Source organism: Salmo trutta, chromosome 12 (assembly GCF_901001165.1).
Source record: "Salmo trutta chromosome 12, fSalTru1.1, whole genome shotgun sequence".
Lineage (NCBI taxonomy): Eukaryota > Metazoa > Chordata > Actinopteri > Salmoniformes > Salmonidae > Salmo > Salmo trutta.
Genome location: NC_042968.1, coordinates 9,877,296 through 9,895,356, shown reverse-complemented (window position 1 = coordinate 9,895,356; position 18,061 = coordinate 9,877,296). Strand labels below are relative to the sequence as shown.

At 44.4% G+C, this 18,061-nt stretch overlaps 1 protein-coding gene and 1 long non-coding RNA gene across 5 annotated transcripts in view; one reads left to right on the top strand and one right to left on the bottom strand.

Moving 5' to 3' along the window:
* The window catches only part of LOC115202909 (protein BEAN1), a 59,642-nt gene that overhangs the window by 38,199 nt on the left and 3,382 nt on the right, over positions 1 to 18,061 (top strand). For 3 of the 4 annotated variants that reach the window (XM_029767077.1, XM_029767075.1, XM_029767074.1), the window contains 2 exons: positions 781 to 978; positions 1,847 to 1,988. In XM_029767077.1, coding sequence (XP_029622937.1) covers positions 781 to 978; positions 1,847 to 1,988 — 340 coding nt within the window. Of the gene's footprint in view, positions 1 to 263; positions 479 to 780; positions 979 to 1,846; positions 1,989 to 18,061 lie in introns of all 4 variants that reach the window. The other variant, XM_029767076.1, reaches the window with a different exon arrangement.
* LOC115202910 (uncharacterized) lies at positions 12,001 to 16,841 on the bottom strand. Its single transcript, XR_003880083.1, has 2 exons — positions 16,522 to 16,841; positions 12,001 to 14,399 (listed from the first exon to the last, which is right to left on the bottom strand). It is a non-coding gene; the product is annotated as an uncharacterized LOC115202910 (long non-coding RNA).

Below are 18,061 nucleotides of genomic sequence, written 5' to 3'. Positions count from 1 at the left end.
TTCCTCAGCAGGGAAGAGATGAATAGAGACTAATACGATTAGCATTTAGACAACGGCCTCCTCATAAATAAATTGATTTGATTTCTTGTCTCCTGTTGATGCCCCCAAAAAAAGATTTTCAGAGGCCAAATGTGGCAAAGTTAACACGACAGCTTGTATCATCTCGGCCTGCACATATTGAATCTGTCTGTGTCACTATCTGTGTGGTGTTATTTGAGTACATTTTATTTATGTTGTGTGCGCTTATTTTGGTTTCCCTCTAGTTCTGATGAAAAGGGTGAAGGGGATTTGAGAAGAGCCACTAATGGCTGAAGTTGGGTTTCTGCCTCCTGAGCTGACATGAAAGAGTTCCACCCCGTGTATTTAAAAATTCTAACGGGTTGAGGATTAAATATTAAACACTGCAGACTTGAGAATCTATTCCTCCGCTGAGGAATGAAAATCTTGGGAGTGTTCCTGACCTGCGGTCCACAGAGAGGTATGTGTATGATGAGAAATATCAGCTTACATGTTTCTCTCCGTAGGGTGATGGAGGCAACGTCTAACATTGGCATTGCCACAAAGGATTTGAATTTCTGCTTTTACAACCAACAAAAAAGAATTAACCTGTGTTCTTTTCCTCTCTCTCCACTTTCTCTAATCCTCTCACCACTCTCTATCACCTCCTTCTCTCCCTCCCCTCCCTCTTCCTTCTCTCCACACTGTCCCTCTTTTATTCCATTCTTCCCTGCCTTCTCTTTTCTGTGGCTGTGCCCCACCTGTGGTCTGTGATCTGTGCAGTGAGCTCGAACCAGAGCAGTGCCCATGAGTACCCAGACTGCCGTGATGGGGGCAGCGAGGCCAGCCTGCTGGTATCTCCGCTGGTGGTGGCTGGCATCGTCATCGGCCTGGTGCTCTTCCTGTCCTGCGTTACCATCATCGTGGGCAGCCTGCGCAAAGACAGCCGTCTGCGCAACCCCCACCTGCGGGCCAGCTATGGTGAGTTACAAAGAGTTGTCCATCGATGAGGCCAGTAGGTGTGTAAGAGGCCCGTTCATTCATACGCTTTAGTTTATCGGTTTTCAGTTACAAGCTGTTTCATAGGTCTTGTTTACAAATCCCTGGGACAAAATGTATGGACATGAATTGTCTATGTTACTTTTCCCAGAGCTGAACCAATAGAAGATATTCAGTTCAGTCTTCCAATGAACACATTTCACCCACATGGCATTAATATGCCACATTTGGCATTCTCCAGAGCTGGCATTTAAACCAACCAGTGCTCTTTTCCTGAAACGTCATATAAAGGAACCACACTCTGGCTGTGGGGTTGATAACGGAATGGGAAAATAACGAAATATTGCGCCAAACTGAATCACACACACACACACACACACACAGCCAAAGCCACGTCTGTGGAAGGCCACTTGGCCCCATGGACCGGGTCCCATTGTCAGTTCACACAGAGACAGCACAAAAAGCTCAAAGAGCATCCTTTGTTTGAGGACCCGGCCCCATTCTCCCTCTGCCTGGCCAAAGGCTGATATACCCAGATAGTATCGCACTGGCTTCAATCACAGCCCCTCTATCTTTAAGTAGCCACATGCCCTTAGCATTATGTTTCATAAAAGATTCTGACTGCTCCAATGTAAAAACAGTGCAGATGAGAGAGATAGACTGCAAAAAGAAATATTTACTGTAAATCTGCTTATTCAGTTCAAAGTAGGATCCCTAAACCATGAGATATATAATTCAGTTGAACTGAACACAGAGCATATTTACAATCCTGACTGTGTGCTGTAGTTCACTGAGAAAAAAAGCTATTTTGTTCGTTAGTATTGTATTAAACTGCCCTGCCTCTCCACAGCTCCGGATGGCTTTTCGTACGGCGGCTCCATCGGGGAGCTGAGGTCGACGTGCATCGAGGAGTTCCCTCCAGCGTTTGACTTTGACTCCTACGTGGAGACTCTATCACAAGTCAATGTGATGTATCCAGACTCTCCGCCTCAGTAAGTCACTTAACTCTACCGTATTACCACCCAAAATGGCATTACGATCATCTTCATTCCTTTGGTCACCATTATGGCTAGATAAAGGGAGTTCTCTGATGGTCCATTTGCTGTTATCTTCATGCATTATGATAAATGATGGATGAGTAATGAACATGATCACCACTGTTCTTCTGGTTGGTTACCTCTGGGTGATCCCCAGGTTTTGTGTGTGTGTGTGTGTGTGTGTGTGTGTGTGTGTGTGTGTGTGTGTGTGTGTGTGTGTGTGTGTGTGTGTGTGTGTGTGTGTGTGTGTGTGTGTGTGATAGGATCTGGCTATGATAATGAAGCAGGACCATTGTGAAGGGTCAAGGTAATGGAATGGAATGGAGGGATGTGCAGGGGAATGGAGAGCTGTAGTAATGAGTAGATGTGAGAAGTGGTTAAGAGCTCTCTAATCAATCTGAAGATCACAGTATCATCCACCATAGTGGAGAGCCATAGGCTTTCTGTACTTAGTGCACTCTTACGGTTATATGATTGAAATGTAAAGGGTTTTGGAATATATGAAATATGTATTTCATGTGCATTCCAGTTTCCATGCAATAACTGTAGTTCTCTAGCTTAGTTAGTAGAGCACAGCACTTACAACGCCAGGATAGTGTGTTCAATTCCTGGGACCAAATGTCACAATTTTAAGGGGTCATGGGACTTTTGCAAAAATATAAAAAATGTAATACAAAAATATTTTGAAAGGTAACCGCCACACTGAAACTTTTATTTTGAAAGGATACGGTCTCACCGCTTATTGTTGCTGACTTTACATGTGCAGCACATCAGCAGTGTTGAAATGGCTAGCTACGTTCGAACTTGGAGGGTTTTCGCGCTGCACACACTCACTGACCCCTTCCCCCCCCCCCCCCCCCACACACACACACACTGATCCAATGAAAATATCACTCTGCAACATTGTTTTGTTTTAAATGTGACACGACCAATCAGATAATACAGATCTTCTTATGACAGCTATCTTGATTGATAGCTAAGTATGCAGATGTGTTCTGCAGGCATTGCACATGTGGATAGTTAACTGTCATTTAACTCATGTAGGCTAGCTGTCAGAGTAAAATCACGGACAAGTTTTTAAAACGTGCAGCTCCCTCTTCGTCTACTGCTGCTTCCAATGTCAACAGCAAGGCGGACAACCCGGTCCCTGTCAAGAAGAGAAAATACCACCCGGACTTCATCAATTATGGTTTTACATATATTGAAGACAAGCATGGTGAGTGTAGACGTCCTATGCAACGAGCTGTTAGCTAATGAGAGCATGAAACCCTCCAAAATGAAAAGGGATCTGGACACCAAGCATCCAAGCCACAAAGATAAGACAGCTGACTTTTTTTAAAAGAAAATGTCAATATCTGGTGTCCTCGCAAGATTCATTAAGAACGTATTCACCAAACAAGAAAAGACACTTTGCGCATCACGCCTTGTGGCCCAGCGCATTGCTAAGTGCAAAAAACCCACACCAGCGCAGAGGATCTCATACTTCCTGCTGCGATTGATATGTGCACTGAAATATTGGGAGAGTCACCCGCCAACAAACTTAAAACTATACCCCTATCCAATGACACCATTAGGAGGAGAATCCAGGACATGTCTGAGGACATGCAGCTTGATGAATCAACAGATGTGTCTAACCATACAATTCTAATGGTCTATGTTAGACACGTGTGGGATAGTAACTTCGAGGAGCAGTTCCTTTTTTAGTGCTGATTTGCCCATCACCACCACTGCAGAGGCTGTCTTTAACACAATTGATATGCACCTGGGCTCCGTGGGACTGGTCTGGGATGGGTGCGTCAGTGTGACAACTGATGGGGCAGCTGCCATGACGGGAAAGCACTTCCGGGTTAGTAAAGCGGATCCTGGAGAGAGCACCGAGTGGGACGTGGAACCACTGCTTCCTACACAGGGAGGCATTGGCAGCGAAGGACATGGTGCCTGATAATGCCTGATCTATTTTGCAAGTGAAGCCTGCTCAAGAAGGCAGCTGCAATACAACATTACAAAATGGAATCATCAACAGTCCATCATATTGGATCGCGACTCAATTGTCGTTGTCAAATTTGGGTCCCCAGTCGAGACCCACTGTGCTGAATGATACTGTATATACTGATACTGATACTCTTAACTTTGCTGTAAGCCATGCTCACCTTATTAGCAGCAAACCGTTGTGGGGACTGGGGATTGTGCTCGAAGATCCTTTTGAAAGCCTTTTTTAGTTTCAACTTGCCAAGATGGCTGTCTACCCTCCTAGTGTAGTCTTTGAAGACATACAGTAAGGAGACAGAAAGAGTAGGAGAGCTAAGAGAAAGAGAGGAAAGAGAAAGAGAGGGAAAAGAAGACTCCATTTACACACCAGCCTTACAATTCAGTTCTCCTGCACGCTTGCTGAGTTAGGTCAGGCCTCGGTAACCTCTCTGAGGTTGAGTTGAACCACGCTGTTGTGTCAAGTCGTTCATTAGAGTACTGTTGCACAGCTCAACTCTTTCATGGCTGGGTGCTCCGCCTCACACTCTAAACTCTCCACCCAGCGCCCAGCCTGCTTCGCTCCCTGAACAAGCCTCTGGTGCTGCTGGTAAATGCCACTGCTTTGCAGTGAAAGACGCCTGGAGTGTTTGATCTAAATGGCAGCCCAGCTAATTGGCGTTTTAATAATTCAGCCGTATTCCTCTCTATTGCAGTTTGGTCTGCCATCTTTTCTAAAGACTCTTATGAAGTGATGATGCCAGCTGACAAAAGAAAGTTGATAAGCTGATAAAAGAAAGTTGATAAGCCAGCTGATAAGAGTCTACAATACATTGATTGTAATACATGGTACAATAAACACTGTTTCTCACTACCTCTCTAAATGAGAGGAGAGGATCGCCTTAGGTTTGTGTAACAAAATGGAAACAACCTCTACCTGAGCACCAGTCTTGACAGTTGGTTTAAAAATGACTTGACAGATAGAACTCAATGTGTATCTACTGATGGTGATAAATCAGGTCCTGTACTCTTTACTGTTTACAATCCTAAAATTGTAACCTGCACTTGTATGCTATTGCCCCCACGATTGACCAGGCTCTATCTGAACTACAGTCTGCATTCATTGTATTACATAAACACTTTATTGACCTGAAATTAGTATTGAATGCAGGTAAAACTAAGTAAATGTTGTTATATAAACTGCATAAAAATAACTCTGATGATTTAAACATATGTACTTTGGATGGTGTTGATCGTGTCCCGGCTTACAAATATCTGGGCATTTGGATAGATGAAAAGCTGTCTTTTAAAAAGCATATTGATGAGTTAGTTAAGAAACTGAGAATAAAAATGAGCTTCTTCTATAAAAAAAATATTCCTCTCGCTAAATAGTAGAAAGCCGATTATTCAGTCGACATTCCGATTGGTCCTAGACTATGGTGACATCATCTATAAGAACGCAGCTGCCTAACAGCTGATAAATCAGTTTTTAGTTTTACTTGCACCTTATTTGTGGAACAATCTTCAAAATGTTCTTAAATGTGATGTTTTGGTGCCTCTAGGGCAATTCAGAAAGCTGATTGAGGACCTTTATTACTGATTACTTTTCTTTCTTTCTGCTTGCATTTTGTATTTATATTTTGATGTGTGTATTTTCTGTCATTTCTGTAATTCAGGGCTCATCTGTAAAAGAGACCTTGGTCTCCCTGATAATATAAAGATAAAATAAAAATAAATAAAAAGTTGTTTCCTCACAGAGAGAGGGTAGGCTACAAAGCAGTTCTTTATTCCCTGTTTAGGTTCAGCGTGCTAGAGTCTAGTTAATGCACTCTTTCCTCACTGTGATTGGATTACATAGGAGGAGGATGAGACTTAATCCTGACAGTCCTCTAAACCTCCACAGGCTCAATCTGCAGGTCTAGACATCCTGCCAGCCTCCACCACATCATCTCCACTCTGATCCCTGGCTGACACTACACCTGCTTACTGACTACTTGTCTGTGATTACATCCTAGACAGCTCCTGATGATTTCACTATCTAGGAATTACCCCATATATTTCAGAATGAAGCTCGAAAACTAACCTGAGAGGAAATGCAACCTTTCTGTGACTAGATGACTGACTACTCTGTGGGTTTGGTTTGAAGCCACTCACCTTTCCCTCCCCTCCCCTCCCTCAGGTATAAAGATGATATAAGATAATTAGGTGGGTGCTTCCATTTGTCCTATTTCACAATTTGTTTTGCATATCACACTGAGACACCCTCGGAGAGTAGGGTCAGAGCATAGGTTAGTCATTATAGACGGCGACCCTGGAACAATTAGGGTTAAGTGCCTTGCTCAAGGACACGTCGACAGATTTTTCACCTAGTCGGCTCAGGGATTTTACCCAGCGACCTTTCGGTTACTGGCCCAATGCTCTTAACTGCTAGGCTACCTGCCGCCCAGGATTCCAGGGTTGTGTGTGTGTGTGTGTGTGTGTGTGTGTGTGTGTGTGTGTGTGTGTGTGTGTGTGTGTGTGTGTGTGTGTGTGTGTGTGTGTGTGTGTGTGTGTGTGTGTGTGTGTGTGTGCGTAACGTGCATGCGCACACGCCTGCGTGAGTGCATGCTCGAGCGTGCTTGTTTGTTTATCCGGCTCAATTCTGCCTGCTTGCCCTTCAAGGTTTGTTTCACAGAGTCACAATGTTATTTACATTTATATGACAGTCCATTAGTGCGGTGGCCCCTGTGTAAGGCCCTGTGAGGGGCCTCTAAAGAGGGTGAAATTACCTCTCCCTCCAGAGGAGCCATCTGAAACATCGGGCCCATTCCTGTTCAACAACAAATTATGAAAAATATGGAATATTACTGCCATAGACAGGGCTATTAATGTCACTGAATAGTGTGTAATTCAGTTTGCCGATATATCAATCTGCTCAATTTCTGTATAGATAGTAATGTCCTACCTCATTTATTCACTGGGCCTTTTCCATCAGATAAACCTGTAGGTTACATACAGTATGCAAACGTAGGCTAAAGCCCCATTCATAACTGGTTCTAACATGCGCCTTTTGTCCTGATCTTGTCCACATTCTTATTGTGCCCACATTTCTTTGACAGGTGTAGAAGATTAAAAGACGGATTGTGATCAGGCCTTCCTGACCACCTCCGGAGGTAGCCAGGCCCGCGTTGTGTCTGGATATCTTAGGTGTAGACGGATCCAGACAGTGAAACCATTTAAATCATCACTATCCTGCCTTGTAAAATCATCAGTCATGCGGCAACATTACATTTACGTCATTTCGCAGACGCTCTTATCCAGAGCGACTTACAGTAGTGAGTGCATACATTTCATACATTTTTTCCCCGTACTGGTCCCCCGTGGGAATCAAACCCACAACCCTGGCATTGCAAACACCATGCTCTACCAACTGAGCCACACGGGACACATTGACTTATGATGTCAATATGTGCCTTCAAATCAATAATTAAATCAATATTATGTATCTGTCAAACAATTTGCATACAGGGAGGGACCAAGAAATCTGGTCAGAATGTGGACGCAGTGGATGGATAAGAGACATTTAAATACCATGTGTAGATGCATATCTGAAGATGTGGGCCCAATCAGAATGTGGACAGGATCAGGACACAGGATGCATGTTAGCGCCAGGTATAAACAAGGCTTACAAGAGAGAGCCTGAGTGGGCACGAGTGAGAGAAAGAGGAGGCTTAGCCAATCATGTCTCTTAACGTGTCCAGTCGTGTTTCTTAACAGTCTTTGTTCTACGCAAAATACCAACACCTGATTGTTGATAGTCAGAGCTTGTCCATTAACGAGACAGACATGCTAATGATCAACAGATTGTCAAAAACGGTGTTGATCTTTGCAGTGTCACAGCTACAGCTAAGAAAGTCTTATGCCAACAAAACGTATTTGATGATAAGACCGGACAGGATTACTAGCTTCTAATTGGCAAATTGTCAAGTAGTGCTTGTGTTTTCAAGCATTTAGAGAGCTGGTGTTATTATCGGTTTGGATGTTAGGCTCCACTGTTAGATGGGGTTAGTGGTGGTGGTGGTGGTGGGCTTGGTTGTTGGTGCTGAACAAGCCACTCTGTCAATGCCTCTGCCTCTTATAGCCTCCATCCATCTCTGCTACGCTGTGGAGGGAGGGAAATCACTCCTCATATTAACAGAGGCACGATTCGTGTCTGAGACCTAATGTGCTTTTATCACTCCCAAACTACATCTTCTCAAGCTACGTATTCTTCCTTGCTGTTCCAATTAACGTGGGAAGCATCAACCACACCACAGGGATGTTTCCTTATGCCTGAATTCAGGCTAAGATGTGTCATAGATTGAGGTAGATTTAGATCAGGAAGAATACCCAGTGCAAAATAGAAATATCTAAATCTGTTGGCCGAGGACCAGTGCATTGGCGAGGATAAAAGAGAGAGTGTGTTTTGTAGTGTACATTGTGTGCATAGTCAGGGATAGGAGGCAGCAGGGTGGAGTGGATGGATGGAGGGAAAGGCATGTGATGCTGGGCAGTGCTGCCATTGCCACAGATGGCTCAGGGAAACTACAGAGCTTACACCACCTAGATCAGCAGCTCACCTGTGGATTCTGTGAAGGGACTTGCTTCCGCAGAGGGAGAACTGGGCACATCCCAGCACAAATACACACGCACACACACATACACCACACTGTTATGTTATTTACATACAGTACCAGTCAAAAGTTTGGACACACCTACTCATTCCAGGATTTTTCCTTATTTTTACTATTTTCTACATTGTAGAATAATCGTGAAGACATCAAAACTAGGAAATAACACTGGAATCATGTAGTAAGCAAATATGTTATATTTGAGATTCTTCAAGGTAGCCACCCCTTGCCTTGATGACAGCTTTGCACACTTGGCATTCTCTCAACCACCTTCATGAGGTAGTCACCTGGAATGCATTTCAATTAACAGGTGTGCCTTGTTCAAAGTTAATATGTGGAATGTCTTTCCTTCTTAATGCGTTTGAGACAATCAGTTGTATTATGACAAGGTAGGGGTGGTATACAGAAGTATACAGAAGATAGCCCTATTTGGTAAAAGACCAAGTCCATACTAAGGGAAGAACAGCTCAAATAAGCAAAGAGAAATGGCAGTCTATCATTACTTTAATTAAGACATGAAGGTCAGTCAATGAGAAACATTTCAAGAACTTTGAAAATGTCTTCAAGTGCAGTCGCACAAACCATCAAGCGCTATGATGAAACTGGCTCTCATGAGGACCGCCACGGGAAAGGAAGACCCAGAGTTACCTCTGCTGCAGAGGATAAGTTCATTAGAGTTACCAGCCTCAGAAATCGTCAATTAACTGCACCTCAGATTGCAGCCCAAATAAATACTTCAGAGTTCAAGTAATAGACACATCTCAACATCAACTGTTCAGAGGAGACTGTGTGAATGAGGCCTTCATGGTCGAATTGCTGTAAAGAAACCACTACTAAAGGACACCAATAAGAAGAAGAGACTTGCTTGGGCCAAGAAACACGAGCAATGGACATTAGACCGGTGGAAAACTGTCTTTTGGTCTGATGAGTCCAAATGTGAGATTTTTGGTTCCAACCACCGTGTCTTTGTGAGTTGGTGAACAGATGATCTCCGCATGCGTGGTTCCCACCATGAAGCATGGAGGAGGAGGTGTGATGGTTTGGGGGTGCTTTGCTGGTGACACTGTCAGTGATTTATTTAGAATTAAAGGCACACTTAACCAGCATGGCTACCACAGCATTCTGCAGCGATACGCCATTCTATCTGGTTTGCTTTTAGTGGGACTATCATTTGTTTTTCAGCAGAACAATGACCCAAAACAAACCTCTGGGCTATGTAAGGGCTATTGGACCAAAAAGGACTGCTGCATCAGATGACCTGGCCTCCACAATCACCCGACCTCAAACCAATTGTGATGGTTTGGGATGAGTTGGACCGCAGAGTGAAGGAAAAGCAGACAACAAGTGTTCAGCATATGTGGGAACTCCTTCATGACTGTTGGAAAAGCATTCCAGGTGACTACCTCATGAAGCTGGTTGAGAGAATGCCAAGAGTGTGCAAAGCTGTCATCAAGGCCAAGGATGGCTACTTTGAAGAATCCAAAATATTTGTTTAACATTTTTTTGTTTACTACATGATTCCATATGTGTTATTTCATAGTTTTGATGTCTTCACTATTATTCTACAATGTAGAAAATAGTAAAAATAAAGAAAGACCCTTGAATGAGTAGGTGTGTCCAAACTTTTGACTGGTACTGTATACACTGAGTGTACAAAACATTAAGAACACCTTCCTAATATTGAGTTGCACCTCACACCCCCTTTTGCCCTCAGAACAGTCTCAATTCGTCAGAGCATGGACTCTACAAGGTGCCGAAAGCGTTCCACAGGGTTGCTGGCGCATGTTGACTCTAATGCTTACCACAGTTGTGTCAAGTTGGCTGGATGTCCATTGGATGGTGGACCATTCATGATACACACGGGAAACTGTTTTGCGTGAAAAACCCAGCAGCATTGCAGTTCTCGACACAAACCGGTGTGCCTGGCACATACTACCATACCCCGGTGAAAGGTACTTAAATCCTTTGTCTGGCCCATTCACCCTCTGAGTGGCACACATACACTATATTTGTCTCAATTGTCTCAAGGCTTAAAAATCCTTCTTTAACCAGTCTCCTCCCCTTCATCTATACTGATTGAAGTGTATTTAACAAGTGGCTTCAATAAGGGATCATAGCTTTCACCTGGATTCACCTGGTCAGTCTATGTCATGGAAAGAGCAGGTGTTCTGAATGTTTTGTACACTGAGTGTATACTAATCTAAACACACACGCTTGCATTCACGCACACGCACAAACTCACACTAATATCTACAGGTATATGCACAATAATGTATGCACAGCACATTCATAACCACACACTGTTGCTCTTGTACGTAGCTCTACAGGCATGGGCCTCTGACAGTGCCAGGGAGCTGAAAGGATGAGCTCCCTGTGCCAGCCCCGCAGTGCAGTGGACAGACCGAGCCATATGCTCCAGTCAGTGCTGTCATCTCTCCAGAGCTACAGGCCAGAAGCCAGAGGTCCTCCCTCGAGTGACCCACACCTCTCATTGGGCTTTGGAGTGCATTGTATACCTTTAAAGATTTACAGTATATAGTATTGCGCTTTACTTGCAACTTTAGCGCTTTACTTGCAACATTCTGTGTCATATGCACCACAGGTGTTTCTGGAGAAGTCCCATGGTTCTCCATACTGTAGTTTCATCCTATGACTAATTAAGCCAAGATGACAAATTATACAACTGTGCTCAGGGAAATGAATGTGTATGCAAACATACATTCACCTCATTTAGCAGAGCAACTTACAGGAGCAATTAGGGTTAAGTGCCTGGCTCAAGGGCACATCGGCAGATTTTCACTTAGTCAGCTCAGGGATTCAAACCAGTGACCTTTCGATTACTGGGCAAATGCTCTTAACCGCTAGGCGTGTAGATGAATAAAAACAGCAGTAGACTGCAGGCAGGATTGATGAGACAATCTAAACAGGGCTAGGCTGTAGCGGTGTTATATCTGCCTTTGCTAGCTAATAATTCATCCTTTTTAGGATGCAACACCTTGTGTTAGCATCCTAGGGGACTTATACTTCCGATAAGGGGGAGGGGCGACTGCAACGTGAAAAATATTCTCACCGGAATCAGAGGGGGGATTCTCAGCTTGGTGAAACACTCATGAAACCCTGGCATGAAAACAGCTAGGCCCGCAGGTGTCCACAGCGCTACCATACCGGCAAACTCTCGACAAATGTCTGCATCAGCGTGTTTATTTAGAGAGAAAAGTCCTATTTTCAATGTTTATGTGGAGCTGGTAGTTTATTGCACCCTTGAAGGGATTAATAACATTGCTGAGCTGTGTGATGAATATCAGACACACACACACACACACACACACTTCTGTAAGCTGAGACTCTCACCCTCTTTCCTGGATCAGCATGGTCATAATTTATTCATGAAAACGAGTAGGGGGGAAAAAAACTGCTGAAAGTAACCGGGGCAACAGCTGATAACTTGATATTCCTTCTGACTGGAGCTGACTAACAGTACGGGTTAGGAAGGTTAAGAGACATGTGGGTGTTATGTACAGTATTTAGTGCAGCGTTTCCCAAACTAGGGGTCGCGAACTCATGTGGGGTTGCCTGATTTGAAAAGCTGGTAGTCGTTAGATGCGGTTATAATAAACAGAGCGGTTTCTGTTTTCTTCCGACCAATGTCGCTCTATCTTTTGAACGGTTTAAACGACAAAATATTATGACCCCATCACTGAACGATAAGATTATCAGGAACACATACAGGTCTTCTGTTTCCATCTACGATGCCCACAAGCTACGCAGGCCTCATTAGAACAGAGTGGACAAGACCAGGCACTAAATCAGACTAAGGTGGAAAAAAACAGAATTAATGGTTATGTTCTTTTCTACACAGAAGGTCATACAAAATGATCGCCTGATGATCTTCTGAACTTCTCAATACATTTTTGATGCATTTTAGTCACTTCAAACTATACTTTCTTCAGATTGAAATACTGTCATAAATACTGTCAGACTGATTTATAATAGACTGTCATAGCCCTAATTAAAAAAAGTTAACATTTGCCGTTGATTCCATCACTTTTTTTACATGGTGGGGTCGCAAAACATTTTTCATGTCAAAATAGGGTCAAAACCCCAAAATGTTTGGGAACTCCTTTACTGCTTTTGAAAGGCCCCAGTGCCCGACAGTGATTACTAGCTAAACAAATCCTTCTCTACCCACAACATCAGGATACTTCAAGTAGTCAGATGACCCTGGTCAGTTTGTTCTGATACTGCCCAGCTGTCTGTACAGCTATAACCAATGATGCATAAGAGTATGGAACACAACCTACTCAATAACAGCAAGTAACCAGAGAGAATTTGAACTAATAAGATCGTGCAATGTTTACTAATAAGAAGTGGGGCATCATCTTCCTCTTCAACTCTTAGAAGGAAGTATTTGAGATAAGAAAATAAAGTAGTTGAGAGATACTGTATGCATCACCACTGACTACCAGTTGTGTCATCACCTCTTAATAGTAAGTCGGCGTTTATGTGCCCACTGCTTTAACGTTGCTGTGTTATGCAGTCATTACATAACAGAGCATGCTACAGTATTGAGCGTTACACGTACAGAGCCAGAGGGAGGAAACGAGTGCATTTTCTCTTTTGTTTCTTTGGTTACACAGTTACAAAGTATCTCTCACCTTTTTCTACAAAGTACCTAAGATCACGCTCACCTTTTGACTCAGAATCGTAAAGCAAATATTTTTCGATGTGTCGATCCAAGTAGAATAGGGGAAAAAAGGTGACAAGTTTCAGAATAAAGTCAATGTTGTCCGTCAGGTTTCGCTCTGGATTTGTACTGCTATATGAGAAATTAATGGCCCACTGTAGTCTTGCATAGAAAATGCCCTTATGAACCATTTTTGCACTATAGCACCGGCTAATGGCAAGTCCTGTTTTTGTCTGTAACCCCGGATCATGTGAAATGTCTCTGTCCTGCTGTGTTCTGGGGACATTAAGTCTGTCTGAATGAGCCAGAGCGCGGCTGGAGTCTAAAATAGCTCTGCACGCAGGCATACAGGCAGCACTCTACAGCACAGTGATGGAGGGTGGAGGGAGCAGAGGCCGGGGAGTAAGTCAGCTGCACGGCTCATTTGAAATCAAGCAGTCATTACTGAGGCTCCTGAACAGCATCTTTTGCTGTCCCACTGAGCACAGAGCACCACCCGAGGGGAGGACCCGCTACCTGACTCTGTATGAGCCTCTATGAGGAGCAGACAACCTGACTGTATGAGTCTCTATGAGGAGCAGATACCTGACTCTGTATGAGCCTCTATGAGGAGCAGATACCTGACTCTGTATGAGTCTCTCTGAGGAGCAGATACCTGACTCTGTATGAGTCTCTCTGAGGAGCAGATACCTGACTCTGTATGAGTCTCTCTGAGGAGCAGATACCTGACTCTGTATGAGTCTCTCTGAGGAGCAGATACCTACCTGACTCTGTATGAGTCTCTCTGAGGAGCAGATACCTGACTCTGTATGAGTCTCTCTGAGGAGCAGATACCTGACTCTGTATGAGTCTCTCTAAGGAGCAGATACCTGACTATATGAGTCTCCATGAGGAGCAGATACCTGACTGTATGAGCCTCTATGAGGAGCAGATACCTGACTGTATGAGTCTCTCTGAGGAGCAGATACCTGACTGTATGAGCCTCTATGAGGAGCAGACAACCTGACTGTATGAGTCTCTATGAGGAGCAGATACCTGACTGTATGAGTCTCTCTGAGGAGCAGATACCTGACTATATGAGTCTCTATGAGGAGCAGATACCTGACTGTATGAGCCTCTATGAGGAGCAGACAACCTGACTGTATGAGTCTCTATGAGGAGCAGATACCTGACTGTATGAGTCTCTATGAGGAGCAGATACCTGACTGTATGAGTCTCTATGAGGAGCAGACAACCTGACTGTATGAGTCTCTCTGAGGAGCAGAGACATCAGCTGATATCACAAAGTGCTGTACAGAAACCCAGCCTAAAACCCCAAACCGCAAGCAATGCAGGTGTAGAAGCACGGTGACTAGGAAAAACTCCCTAGAAAGGCCAAAACCTAGGAAGAAACCTAGAGAGGAACCAGGCTATGAGGGGTGGCCAGTCCTCTTCTGGCTGTGCCGGGTGGAGATTATAACAGCACATGGCCTAGATGTTCAAATGTTCATAAATGACCAGCATTGTCAAATAATAATAATCATAGTAGTTGTCGAGGGTGCAACAAGTCAGTAACACAAGAGTAAGTGTCAGTTGGCTTTTTCATAGCCGATCTATGAGAGTATCTCTACCGCTCCTGCTGTCTCTAGAGAGTTGAAAACAGCAGGTCTGGGACAGGTAGCACGTCCGGTGAATAGGTCAGGGTTCCAGCAGGTCTGGGACAACAGGTCTGGGACAGGTAGCACGTCCATTGAACAGGTCAGGGTTCCATAGCTGCAGGCAGAACAGTTGGAACTGGAGCAGCAGCACGGCCAGGTGAACTGGGGACAGCAAGGAGTCATCAAGCCAGGTAGTCCTGAGGCATGGTCCTAGGGCTCAGGTCATCCGAGAGAGAGAAAGAAAGAAAGAAAGAAAGAAAGAAAGAAAGAAAGAAAGAAAGAGAGAGAGAATTAGAGAGAGCATATTTAAATTCACACAGGACACCGGAAAAGATTAGAGAAATACGCCAGATGTGACAGACTGACCCTAGCCCCCAGATGTGACAGACTGACCCTAGCCCCCAGCCTCCAGCATAAATACTGGAGGCTGAGACAGGAGGGGTCAGGAGACACTGTGGCCCCATCCGATGAAACCCCCGGACAGGGCCAAACAGGTAGGATATAACCCCACCCACTTTGCCAAAGCACAGCCTCCACACCACTGGAGGGATATCTCCAACCACCAACATACCATCCCGGGACAAGGCCGAGTATAGCCCACAAAGATCTCCGCCATGGCACAGCCCAAGGGGGGGCGCCAACCCAGACAGGAAGACCACGTCAGTGACTCAACCCACTCAAGTGACGCACCCCTCCCAGGGACAGCATGGAAGAACACCAGTAAGCCAGTGACTCAGCCCCCGTAATAGGGGTAGAGGCAGAGAATCCCAGTGGAAAGAGGGGAAACCGGCCAAGCAGAGACAGCAAGGGCGGTTCGTTGCTCCAGCCTTTCCGTTCACCTTCACACCCCTGGGCCAGACTACACTTAATCATAGGACCTACTGAAGAGATATGTCTTCAGTAAAGACTTAAAGGTTGAGACTGAGTCTGCGTCTCTCACATGGGTAAGCAGACTATTCCATAAAAATGGAGCTCTATAGGAGAAAGCCCTGCCTCCAGCTGTTTGCTTAGAAATTCTAGGAACAATTAGGAGGCCCGCGTCTTGTGACTGTAGCGTACGTGTAGGTATGTACGGCAGGACCAAATCAGAAAGATAGGTAGGAGCAAGCCCATGTAATGCTTTGTAGGTTAGCAGTAAAACCTTGAAATCAGCCCTTGCCTTAACAGGAAGCCAGTGTAGGGAGGCTAGCACTGGAGTAATATGATCAAATTTTTTGGTTCTAGTCAGGATTCTAGCAGCCGTATTTAGCACTAACTGAAGTTTATTTAGTGCTTTATCCGGGTAGCCGGAAAGTAGAGCATTGCAGTAGTCCAACCTAGAAGTAACAAAGGCATGGATTAATATTTCTGCGTCATTTTTGGACAGAAAGTGTCTGATTTTTGCAATGTTACGTAGATGGAAAAAAGCTATCCTTGAAACAGTCTTGATATGTTCTTCAAAAGAGAGATCAGGGTCCAGAGTAACGCCGAGGTCCTTCACAGTTTTATTTGAGACGACTGTACAACCATCCAGATTAATTGTCAGATTCAAAGTCTCTCTGAGGAGCAGATACCTGACTGTATGAGTCTCTCTGAGGAGCAGATACCTGACTGTATGAGTCTCTCTGAGGAGCAGATACCTGACTGTATGAGTCTCTCTGAGGAGCAGATACCTGACTGTATGAGTCTCTATGAGGAGCAGATACCTGATTGTATGAGTCTCTATGAGGAGCAGATACCTGACTGTATGAGAGTAGCTCACATACTTTCATTTACCTCAAACCCATTTGAAACCCCCCAGAATAATGTTTAGAACAGAATGGGGTAATGTGATGGCAGAAAATATACACTGAGTGTACAAAACATTAGGAACAGCTTCCTAATATTGAGTTGCACCCCCTTTTGCCCTCAGAACAGCCTCAATTCGTCTGGGCATGGACTCTATAAGGTGTCGAAAGTGTTCCACAGGGATGCTGGCCCATGTTGAGTCCAATGCTTCTGACAGTTGTGTCAAGTTGGCTGTATGTCCTTTGGGTGGTGGACCATTCTTGATACACACGGGAAACTGTTGAGTATTAAAAACCCAGCAGCATTGCAGTTCTTGACACACAAACCGGTGCACCTGGCACCTACTACCATACCCCGTTCAAAGGCACTTAAATCTTTTGTCTTGCCCATTCACTCTCTGAATGGCACACACAATCCATGTCTCAATTGACTCACAGCTTAAAAATCCTTCTTTAACCTGTCCTCCCCTTCATCTACACTGATTGAAGTAGATTTAACAGGTGACATCAATAAGGGATCATAGTTTTCAACCAAGATTCACCTGGTCAGTCTATATCATGGCAAGAGCTGTTCCTAATGTTTTGTACACTCAGTGTATACATAATACAGTTTATAGCTGGACTCATCTGATATATGAGAGCAATTGTGAATGTTCCTACTGTTCAGTTTAGCTAAACTTGTTACTGAAAATATTGTTTTCCCAGCCCTGTGCAGAGGAAGTGGAACTCTCATCCAGTCTATCATTAATAAAGATCTCATTTACTCTGGCTCCCAATGCCTTCTCTCCTCATTAAATCTCTCAGTGTATCGCCCGGCCCAGCCCGGAGGTGACAGGCTTAAGTAATCCACAGCCACAGTGCCATTTGCCTTGCTTCCCCACACCCGCTCTCTGAGAGAGTGATACTGTTTACAATTCCACTGATTCAATTATCCCGCTGTATTTTCTCTATTCCCAGATATCCCCTGCGGTCGGGGTGGTAGAGAGCGATTTAGCGGGTGGTTTACACATATGACGATGGTCCGTGGCAAATGTATCTCAAGCCAGTCGGCCTGACTGACACCATTTTCGCCTCTCTTTCTCTCTCCGCTTATTCTCTTTGTGTTACAGGGCCTCTATAAAGCCCAGCAGCTCCAGTAGCGTGGTTGTAAGTGCTAGACAGACTTCTAACAGGCCAGTTTCACCGTTCAAATGTCTATTATGTTTAGTCACCAGACAGCCAGGACAACAGTCATGTCATATTCATTTTCTCTTCTTATGCTAAACATTTCATTTGTGTTCATGTTGCTAACTACAAACATAGAATCCAGGTCCATCGGCATAGGCTA